This window comes from Microplitis mediator, chromosome 8 (genome assembly GCF_029852145.1).
Source record: "Microplitis mediator isolate UGA2020A chromosome 8, iyMicMedi2.1, whole genome shotgun sequence".
In the NCBI taxonomy this organism is placed as follows: Eukaryota; Metazoa; Arthropoda; class Insecta; order Hymenoptera; family Braconidae; genus Microplitis; species Microplitis mediator.
The window spans coordinates 18,561,387-18,572,386 of NC_079976.1; the positions used below are offsets into that span (position 1 = coordinate 18,561,387).

The 11,000-nt window shown below is 34.6% G+C and overlaps 2 protein-coding genes across 2 annotated transcripts; both read right to left on the reverse strand.

The window, feature by feature from the left end:
- Positions 1-2,563: 2,563 nt before the first annotated feature.
- Positions 2,564-6,181, reverse strand: LOC130673467 (uncharacterized). Its single transcript, XM_057478485.1, has 3 exons — positions 5,327-6,181; positions 5,098-5,211; positions 2,564-5,010 (listed from the first exon to the last, which is right to left on the reverse strand). The coding sequence occupies exon 3, from the start codon at positions 4,517-4,519 to the stop codon at positions 2,564-2,566; it is 1,956 nt and encodes a 651-aa protein (XP_057334468.1). The 5' UTR covers positions 4,520-5,010; positions 5,098-5,211; positions 5,327-6,181.
- Positions 6,182-9,012: 2,831 nt separating this feature from the next.
- On the reverse strand, positions 9,013-9,450 carry LOC130673872 (uncharacterized). Its single transcript, XM_057479085.1, has one exon. It carries the CDS (start codon positions 9,448-9,450, stop codon positions 9,013-9,015), a length of 438 nt encoding a protein of 145 aa, XP_057335068.1.
- Between the last annotated feature and the right edge of the window lie 1,550 nt (positions 9,451-11,000).

The window sequence follows — 11,000 nt, forward strand, 5'->3', positions numbered from 1 at the left end:
ATATTAGGCCAATAGTAATGACTGGCCACGTGGTGATACGTCTTGGTTATTCCGCCATGTCCGGATACTGTTTCGTCATGCGCTTTGCTGATAACTGACTTGCGCTGATCTGGTTTGACAACTAATTTCCAATGCTCCGGCGCATCGTCGAATAACTGCGTGGGATGCCGCGGTCGATAATAATATAGGTCATTATCGAGGAATTTCCATTGAGGAAAGCGTGTTGGAGTAGCCTTGACCTCGTTAACTTTTCTGTCGTACCACTGTTGTACTATGTCTTTTACTCGATTGACCCTCTCAGCCTCAGGTTCAATACCCTCGTAAGCTCGGGAGAGAGCGTCAGCCGCTTCGTTGCTAATGCCTGGTCTGTGAACTATTGTTATTGTCCACAGAGAGTATTCTGCTACCCATCTTGCTAATCGTCCTCTCGGGTTCTTGACATTCTGAAGCCATTTCAGACTTGCATGATCGGTGACAACTGTCACTGGATATTCTTCATAAAAACCTCTCAGTTTTTGATACGACCAAATGACTGCAAGGCACTCCTTTTCTGTCGTGGTGTAATTTTTCTCATGCTTGTTCAAGGATCGACTGATAGCAGTTATGTGATATTCTCGGTCTTGGCCCTTTTGTGTTAATACGGCACCAATACCGGTATCACAGGCATCTGTATAAAGTATGAAAGGTGAATTATAATCTGGTACCGTTAATGCTGGTGCCTCCAAGAGTAACTTCTTCATGTCAATAAAGGCCTGCTGTTGTTCAGGACCCCATACCCATACTGATTTCTCACTGGTAATAGATGTGAGTGGATCTTGGATTTTTGCAACCATCTTCATATGTCGGCGATACCAATTTACCATTCCCAAGAACCGTCTCAGCTGTTTCTTATTTACTGGTTCTGGGTAGTCTCTTATGGCGCTCAGCTTGCTGGGATCTGGATGTAATTCATTACCTTTAATAATGAATCCCAGATATTTCATTTCTGCAACACAGAAACAACATTTTTCTCTTTTAATTAATAGTCCTACCTCTCTGAAGACTTTGAATAAAATCCCCAGGACTTGTAGATGAATTTCAAATGTTGGTGTCGCTACTACCCAATCGTCCATGTATGGATGGATAAAATTTATCCAATGTGCTGGTAGTTCAAGCTGGCGTAATGTTTGCTTCATTGTTTGAATTATCAGATCCATATTACGTTGAAATGTTCCTGGTGCAGTTGACAAACCAAAAGGCATTCTTACAAACTCGAATGACCCCATTCCTTCGACAGCAAACGCCGTGTATTTACGGTGCTCTGGTTTTATCTGAATCTGATAATAGGCATTTGTACAGTCAATGACACTTCTATATGCACCTTCTCTGATGACTTCCAATGATGTATCGATGCGTCTCATTGGATAATTGACCATTTTCATTATTTTATTTAGCGGTCGATAGTCGATGCACATTCTCCATGTCTTGATGTCGTCCGCGCTTTGCCCTGGTAGTAATTTCTTTTTCACCATCACCGGCTGGAAGCTCCATTCACTAGTACTTGCCTGAATAATTTTCTGGTCAAGTAGTTGCTCAATAATTTTGTGTAATGCTTCTGTTACCTTCGGTGACCTCCTATATGGCTTTACGCGTATCGGTGTGTAATTATTTAATTCAATTTCATACTCGACTCCTTTCAGAGTACCGAGCTCAGCTTTGTCCATTAATACAAATTCCTGGTCTAGAAATTTAGTTAATTTATCTTGTTCGTCTACGTTCAAGTGAATTGATCTGATTGTGTTACCTGGTTGTACTGGTTCACAAACTTTTGGATGATCATCATGTTTCCATGTCCACGTCATGTTATCGGCACGTAATTGTATCCCGTTATCCATCATGAATCTCATCCCTAGGATGATGTCATCGGGCATCCGGTCGAATACTTCAAACCATGCGTGTACCTCGGTTTCTTCAATCTCGAACGCAACAAATATTCTCCGAAGACTTTGTATTGCTGAATTATCTGCTAAAATAAATGAATTTTTAGCAGTATTGAATTTTATTTTTATTATATTATCCTGGATTTTACTGGCAATATCCTGTGTCATGAAATTTCTACCGGCACCTGAGTCGAACAATGCTGTACATTTTATTTTATTTATTTTTACTAAGCACGTGAAATGTTTACTTACGCTTAGTTGTACGCTTTGCTTCACGTTTGCTCCCTCAGATACTGTAATGAGTTGTTTAATCGCTGGTTTAGGTACTGCAGGTGTTTTGTCCTTTGTAGGAGACGGCACGTAGTAGTCTGCGCCGCAGCATTTAGCTATACAGTTACCCATCACGACACTATTCTGGACACTACTATTAATTTTATAATTATTGTTTATATCAGACCTGTTTTTATTTACTTCACCGTTGTCACTTTGATCTGATTCGGCCGTTGACTGTCGGTCGTCTGATACTCCATCACTTTCTGTTTCCATGGGGTGGTGAGATGGGTGGCCTCCCCCCTCTTGCTCCGAAGCGCAGTCTGCTAACGTTGTCGCGAGTACGGGACACTGCGTATATCGCACTCGCTCAGTTAGTTTTTTCTACAGCTACACTGTTTAGCTGTTGCTCCCACGGTGAAACATCGCACACAAACGTCGACTCTATCCTCTTCGCAATCCCTGGTTTTGTGTCCGCCTTTCATTCCACAATTCAAGCACGTGTAGGTGCCTCCTACAGATTTACTCGTGCCTCTTGAAGTGTTGGACCCAGATCTATTGCTGCGATCTCGTGATCTTGATCTCTCTCTGTCATTGTGCTGGTTTTTCCTGTTAAAGATGACATTAATTTTTTTATCGTCATCTTTATTGTGATTTATCGATTTAATTTTATTTACAGCAGTTCTCCTGCTTTTTCTTTTTACTCTGCATATAGTTGTTTCTTCTTCTTCAGAACTTGACTCCGTAGATTCATTCACTGAATCTCTTGTTGTTTGTAGCCTACGTACTGGTATTTTTCTGGCTTCTTTCACTCTCCGGATGTCCGCTACTCTGCTTTCTGCGATTGATATTAATTCAGCAAATTGTTTATACGTCGTTGCCTTTTGCATAGAATTCAATTCTCTCTGAATTTCTATGGTCAGCTTTGGTTTTATTATTTCCAGTTGTTTTGCTGTTGTCATTGGATCTTCTAGCTCAGCGAATTTGCTTCTCATGTGTCTCACAAATTCCTGTGTATTTTCATTTTTCCTTTGGTATATGCTGAATATTTCCTGAAGTACTTCCGTGTCTAGAGTTGTTTTACAAAATGCCACATTAAATGATTTTTTGACATCTTCCCAGTTTGTCCATGTGTTAACGTTCTGTTTAAACCATTCTTTCTCACTGGCTATTGCTATTTTTAATAAGTCAATTCTTTCTTCGAACTCCATTTCTTGTTCGATGCAGGTCTCAGTAAATGCTTGTAACCATTGTTTAGGCTGTGAATCTGCTGTATATTTCAAGTTGTTACTTCTAATCAATATTTCCATTGATTTTATTTTGTCTGCACGTTTCTTCATGTTGTCTTCACGCGTGTTATACGTAGTATTCATTGTATTGAATCCCTGGTGACCTTGATATTGGGTTCTCTGGTCTGGTATGTGTGTATACTGTACATTTGGTCCGTTGTGCGCATACATTTGAGGTTGCGTGTACTGCACTGAATATTTGTTGTAATTATTCATGGGCACGTTTCCTTTCTCACGTGATCCCATCTCTTGTTGCGTTTTCTGGTATATTTGGGTTGAGTTTTGAATTCCCTCCAGATCTTCGGTGTTGTCCCATAGCTGTACATCCTTCACTATATAATTTATTATGGAATTTTCCCAATATCCAACATCTCCTTTCTTTATACCTAGTTCTCGTTCTAGTTGTTCTACGTGCTTGCGGCTGGTAATTTTTGGCATAGATTCAATTATTTCTATACGAGCTGTCAGGTTTTTTTCTGTTTTTACTCTTTGTTTTGTCCAGTTGATCATGTCAGCCATCGTCTTGCACCAGATTGCATTGTGTACTTGCAATTCTTCTACTTGTTTTATATTTGACATGAATATGTTCCTTTTAATTTTATCTAGGCTCCATACTCTCTCCTCGTGTGTTAGAGTTGTTACATTTAGATTTTGTTGTGCTGTTCCTGGTACTGCGTGGATTATAACTTCCTCGCTGTCTACTTCTTCGTCATCTTCAGGCGATTTGTTGAAGTTGTACTGGTCTGCTGACATCCATTCACCATGTTTTTTAAATAACAAAGGTTTTGTTAATCTTCTGTCTTCTCTAATTACTGGTATCTTTTTTTGTTTGTTTACTTCTTGTGATTCTGACATCTGTTCTATTTGATCAAAGTTGTCCGTCCTATTTGGTATTTGATTCTGGTTGTCAAGCTGTACTGTCGTGTTTAGATGCTGTTGAATCGTTTCTTTCACCTCCTTTTTTATTTCGGCCATCGATTGGTTTACCATCGATCGCATTTCTGCTTGAAGTTCTTTTGTATATTTCCTTGTCTTAACCATTTTGCAAAAATAAACAGAAATTTAAATTCCGACTCGAAATAAAAAATAAAACGAAAAAAAATAAACACGAAAATTAGTTGATTAATAAATAAAGTGTTTGCAACGTATTCCCGTTGCGTGCTGACCAAAATCTCCGTTGATATAAACCTGTTGACTTACAATAATTCTGTATTATTATTCGCGATCACGTATGTGGATTAAAAAATATTTTATATGCAAAAAGTATAAAAATTTTAACTACTGGTACAATATAAATTTTAATTTATATTTTTCTATTTATTTTACTGTTAAATTTTAAATAAAAATACTTAAAATCAATACCTTTTAGTATGCGAACACGTGGATAACCTGGATTTTATATCTCGTAATATATTTTATTTTACGTCTCTGTATACGTTTATTACTCGTATTAAATGTATTTTATTACTTTATAATATATTAAGTTTCTATTGATAACTTTTTTAATAAACTGTCTCTATTTTATTTATTTACTGAAGAATAAAAAAAGATTTTACTTTGAACTGGTTGTGACTTGTGATGCGTAATAAAATATCTGTCAACAACTTTTTATACGTTACTTTGTCTAATAAATACGGTTATTTATTACCCTGGTAGATGGCGGTAAATCAATGAATTGATCACTAAGTTTCTACTATACCGACAGTAAGGTTGATGAATTCCTAGGCGATCTTCTGAAACAAATAATTTGAATTTAAAAGTTTCCCGCGTTTGCGGATTATCACCTATTTTGTTTTATGTTGATATTCTTATGTTACAATAATAAATTAGTCATAACAATGAGTCAACCTGGCTGTTCGGGTATTTGTCTCGTATTTACTAAGCCGATTATTATTATTATCTTGAATAAATTTCAATTTATTAATTTTTTCGTTTCCGGTTTGTTACAAAGCAAAATTTTAGTCTTATTTACTCTGGTTTATTTCATGAGAGTTTTTGTTTGCTTGACTAAGTTTTTATTTTATGCTATTACAAACTCTAAATCTTTTATTTTTGTGATTTTGTCACTTAGTTGATTTTATTTACTTAACAGAAGCTACTTCCTGTTTGCTTTACAATTTTAATCTTTACTGAAATTTTATCGTGACAAAATTTTATATCCAGATTTTTCTGGTTTATACTGGTTTTACTAAGTCTTTTTCTTGTTACTACGAGAATTTTTATTCACACAGTCTGTTATTTAGATTTTAATCGTTATTTACTGGTTTTATTTGTATAAAGACTTAATTTTTTTTTTCTATATCCGGTATATTATTTGTTTCACTTAACAAATATTTTTTTCTATTTTATACTTAAATTTAATCTTAAATATTAAGTAAATTATAAAATTACTTATAATTAATTTACAATGTTATACACTACACTGTTCACTTCACTTAACAATATTTTACTTAAATCTATTTCCGGTTTATACTAATTCTTAATTCCAACGGAATTTATATTTTTTCTCTTTGGGAAATTAAACTTGAATTATTTTATAACGATAATACCGGAAGCGTGATTTTATCACCTTTTTCTTTATTTGTTCCCGGGCGAAAAGAAATTTCTAGAAAAATTTAATCCCGGGTAATTTTTCTTTTGATTCTCTAATTTTTAGAGATAATTTTAAACAAAATTGTAATTTTTACCTAAAAATTAACTAAAAATCTGGTTTTTTTTTTTTTTTTGAACAAAAAATTTAAGCAAAAAAAGATAAACTAAAAATGAAAAAAAAGATTATATTTTTAGAGCGAAAAATATAGAAAAACTGGTAGTGTGCGTTTTCTTCCTGATAAAACGCCTAAAAAGTCAAGGCCTTAGGAATTTTCGGGAACAATTTCTCAAATTGAACCTGCTTGATACTCGACAATTCTTTGTCCGGTGTTCTTATTTTTATTTCGTGGACTCTACTCGAAAATTACTGATTTTATGTCCAAAAATTTTAACTATACAGTGATTAATTGAATTTATATAATTAAAATGATGTGAGTTACAGATTTGATCAATTAACTTGACTCGAAGAAATTTAACAAATCCGTTGCGCTTTATTGCGTTATACAATAAAATATAGGCTTAATTAACTATTACATTAATTAAAACCCGTTGGGCGCCAGTTGTAACGCTGGGGTACGTTATCCTGCACTTACTGGTGGAAGGGTGCAGTTCGTGGGTCAAAGTTTGCCCCGCTAGCTCTTTATGAAACTCTGACTTGTGATATTTAAGTTAGGTATTAATTAACTTACCCGAACTGGCCTTACAATTCTAAACTAATACTAGTACTTAGCCTAAGATTGTGTTCGGAGATGGATAAGTCCTTGATGTCCTTGGACTGGCGTTGATTGATCCTCAGAAATCTCCTCCTTGGACCTTTGTACTGATTCCCCAATGTATGGACTGAGAAGACCCTTAATTGTCTAATGTGGACTTAGGGAAAGCACAGGTGAATTCACTCAACACTGGTTTCAGGTATTAGTTTAATTATTTATTGAACTAATAATAAACTAATTGCCACGTCGTACACACACACACTGGTTCTCAATACAGTTACTGTACTTAACACGTACAGGGCTCTCTACCAATTTAATCAAATAACCGTCTTCGGTATAGCAACAAATATGAGCTATTACTTATTCCAAACAAATATGATGTAATAAGTACTGGATAATTTATTGAACTAACTATCGCGGACACTAGACGAATTACCAACAAATATGAGTTAAGACTAAATTGATAAATAGTAACGACAATCAGCGAACAGGTCGATTACTATCGTGTGACAACTAAACTCAAAAGACCACTTGCTATGAGCAAAGCTGGACACAAAAAGCACCGGTAGCACGTTGACGCGCTCTTTTATAGACAGGACTGCCGCATTTGTCATGTGACAGTTCTGACCCGATGATAAACGGAGGCGTACGATGCCAACATCGTAACAAAAGTTACAAAGAGTTTACACACACACACACACACACACACACACACACACTCGGAAATCATTCTGAAAATAGTCAGAATAGTTTCCTAGGACCTCAAAACGTCGACATCTGATTAAAACTCGATTTTTGAAAATCGGGGTGAAAATAGTAACTTCCCGAATTCTTCGAAAGTCATCGATTTTCTTTGCGGGAAGTTAAAATTAAGTTACAGAATTGATTATATTTTGTTTACTATTTAATTAGTATCTTTTGTTTGAAAATGTCGGCAGTTAATGAAAATTTGACAGCTAAATTTTGAGTTGTCTTGGCTGAATATTTATAGCATTGAATAAAAGTGATAAAACAACTTTCAAAATGTCAAGAAATTTTTCTTATTTAATGGATAAAATCGAAAATATTTTGGCATTCGAAAACATCAAAATTCTTGTGCCACGGAGAAAAGTGTTGGCTCGAAACCTACCAATTTTTATTATGCTGTCAACCAAATTTGAAACAGTAAGTAAAGCATCCAAAAAATTACTATACTCTTATAAAAAATTATTATGCTGCATCAAAATTATTGTAATGTATCGAAGTAATTGATTTTAATGCTTATCGATAAGTATCTCGCGCGTTGTAAGTATTGTGATGTAGCATAGTAATTTTTTATAAGAGCACAATATTTTTTTGGATGCTTCACTTCCTGTTTCAAGTTTGGTCGACAGCATTGTGAAAATTGGTAGGTTTCGAGCCAATATTTTTCTCCGTGTGACATCTTATTTCCGAAGCGCATTAGCATATATCAAATACCAAGAAAATTAAAATAAATTTGTAATTCTAGATTATTATTATTATTATTTATATTTATAAAAAGTCCTGTTTTTGACCTTAAAAACAATTGAACACAGACTAAAAATTATAGTAAATAAAGTCTGTTTTTGTCCTTCAAAACAATTGAACACAGGCCAATAATTATAATAAAAAAGTCTGTTTTTAGTCTAAACCCGATTTAAAACAGTCTAAATATCATACGAAATTAAGTCTGAAATTGGCCTGGATAATGACTAGTACGGACAAAAACAAATTAAACTCCTATTTAAAATAAATACGATTTATAAACTTGAATTAAAGAAAAAATATTTAAATTTATCATATATTTCAAAAGATCTAATTTTTTGACCCGTGATATTACTTGAGATATATATCCGACTTTGGTGACATATTTTTATATCATACTCTGACTTTGGTGACTTCGTATCTCAGTAATACTTGCGATATATTTATTTATTTTATTTATCTATTTATAAACAAACAAACCCAACAGCCGTAGCCATTAACAGGGTTAACAATTTTTACAAGTTAGTTATTCTTAAAATTATTATTTTTTTTTTTTTTTACTGACAATCATAACCAAAAAAAATTAAATAATATATTCGGATTACATCGATCCACTCACAGTTACTCGAGTAGGTGAGCATAAAGATGAAAAATTACAAAAATAAAATATAACAGATTTGTAAAAAAGAAAAAGAAAAAGAAAAAGAAAAGGAAAGATTTGATTTGAGCCTAAGTGTTTATGACTTAACGCCATTTTGCAATTAAGTTAGCTAATGATGCGGCCACATATCCCGTAGGGCAGTCCAGGGGATCAAGGGATTCCTCCATTGCACAGAAGCGGTTCGCGGTCTTAGACATTCGATACAATGGTGTCGACTGTGCCAGGTTGATCGTCGCCGAAGGCATATGCATTGGCGCATGATTTCTTAGCCCAGGAAATGGTACTTTAAATCTGAACATTAAGAGCAGCTGAGGACAGTCTATCAGGTTATTGAAGAGTTTGGTGGCAAAAGCAAATTCGTTGCAGATGCACCTTTCCTCAAGAGTTGGATAACTACATTCCGTACAGAGCGCTAGATCAGTAACACCACGCGGTGGGTACTGTCCAGTCTTCTTCCAAATAAGGAACTTTAAGAATCTCCTTTGGACTCGTTCAATCCTAGCAGACTGCCCCTGATGCATTGGGAACCATATTAACGAGGCATACTCTAGCTTGGGCCTGACAAATGTGTTATACAGTAGCTTTATCGCGTTTAGGTTTACAAAGCTCTTAGACACTCGAGTGACAAACCCAAGAGTTTTCCAAACTTGTGAGATAATATTGTTTATATGTATAGAGAATGTCAACCTATCATCAAACGTGACCCCAAGTATTTTTGCTGTACTGCTTCGCCCCAGTGTTCTGCCAGATAAACTATAATCAAAAACGATAGGAACTTTTTTTCGAGTAAGTGTTAGCACACTACACTTATCAAAATTTAGTTGTAGCTTATTGTCAGCACACCACTCAGCAAGACAGTCAATATTGCGCTGCAAAAAACAAGCGTCTGCAATACTGCGTACCTTCATATAAAGCTTTGAGTCATCAGCATATAAATCAAAGAAACAAGATATATACTGCGCCAAGTCGTTAATAAAAACAAGAAATAAAAGGGGACCAAGATTGGAGCCCTGTGGGACTCCGGAGGTAGAGACATAAGGTTTCGATTGACGCCCAAGATAGTATACGAAGTTCTTCCTGTCAACTAGGTAGGTAAGCAGTAAATGAATCAAATGAGTATGAATCAAATGAATATATATCTGACTTTGGTGACATATTATTATGTTATACTCTGACTTTGGTGACTCTGTATCTTAGCATTACTTGCGATATATATCTGACTTCGGTGACATATTTTTATATCATACTCTGACTTTGGCGACTTTGTATCTCAATATGACTTGTGTTATACATCGGAATTCGGGGACATATTTTTATATCGTAGTCTGAATTTAGCTAAATTAAATAATATTGTAATCTGACTTTAGTAACTTTGTATACAAATCTTACTTGGCATATATATTTGAGTTCGGAGACATATTTTCTTATCATACACTGACTTCGGCGACTTCATATCCTAATTCAAACTACGATATCTGCGGATAACTCGGTTTTCGATGACAATTTGAATAAACATGCACTATCTTTGACGATATTCTACATTTTCGATGACTGTCGTCGACATTTATCAGAATTAACTCGGTTCATAATAGTCGTTGAAATTGACTATTTAAACAGAGCTACTCAAGTCTGACTTCAGTGACTTATTGCTTATATCATTATTGATTTAGAAGATTTTGAAATTAAAAGGCATTCGGTCTAATATAAAAAAAAAACATATTTACAAAATTATTATAATCCTGATATTACGTGAACGACGAACTTGCACTACTTAACTAAGAGTGCCTTTTTGTAGAGAATAAAATTTCCCGAAATTTCGTTATTCAGTCAATATCAATTAAAAAACCAAATGACTATTAAAAAAATGCTTTTCAGAACCAATACAGAAAAAACAATTAGAATCTGAGTAAAATTACTAAGGAGAATTTTGAAGAGTTCTGAATTATTTATCAAATGCCGCAAATGGCGACTTAATCACTTGAAATGTACCTGTGCTGTACAGAATCAAAAAAAAAATCCTGACTTTCCCATGTATTATAAAGGGTAAAACTTCAAAATGAAATGGAAAATA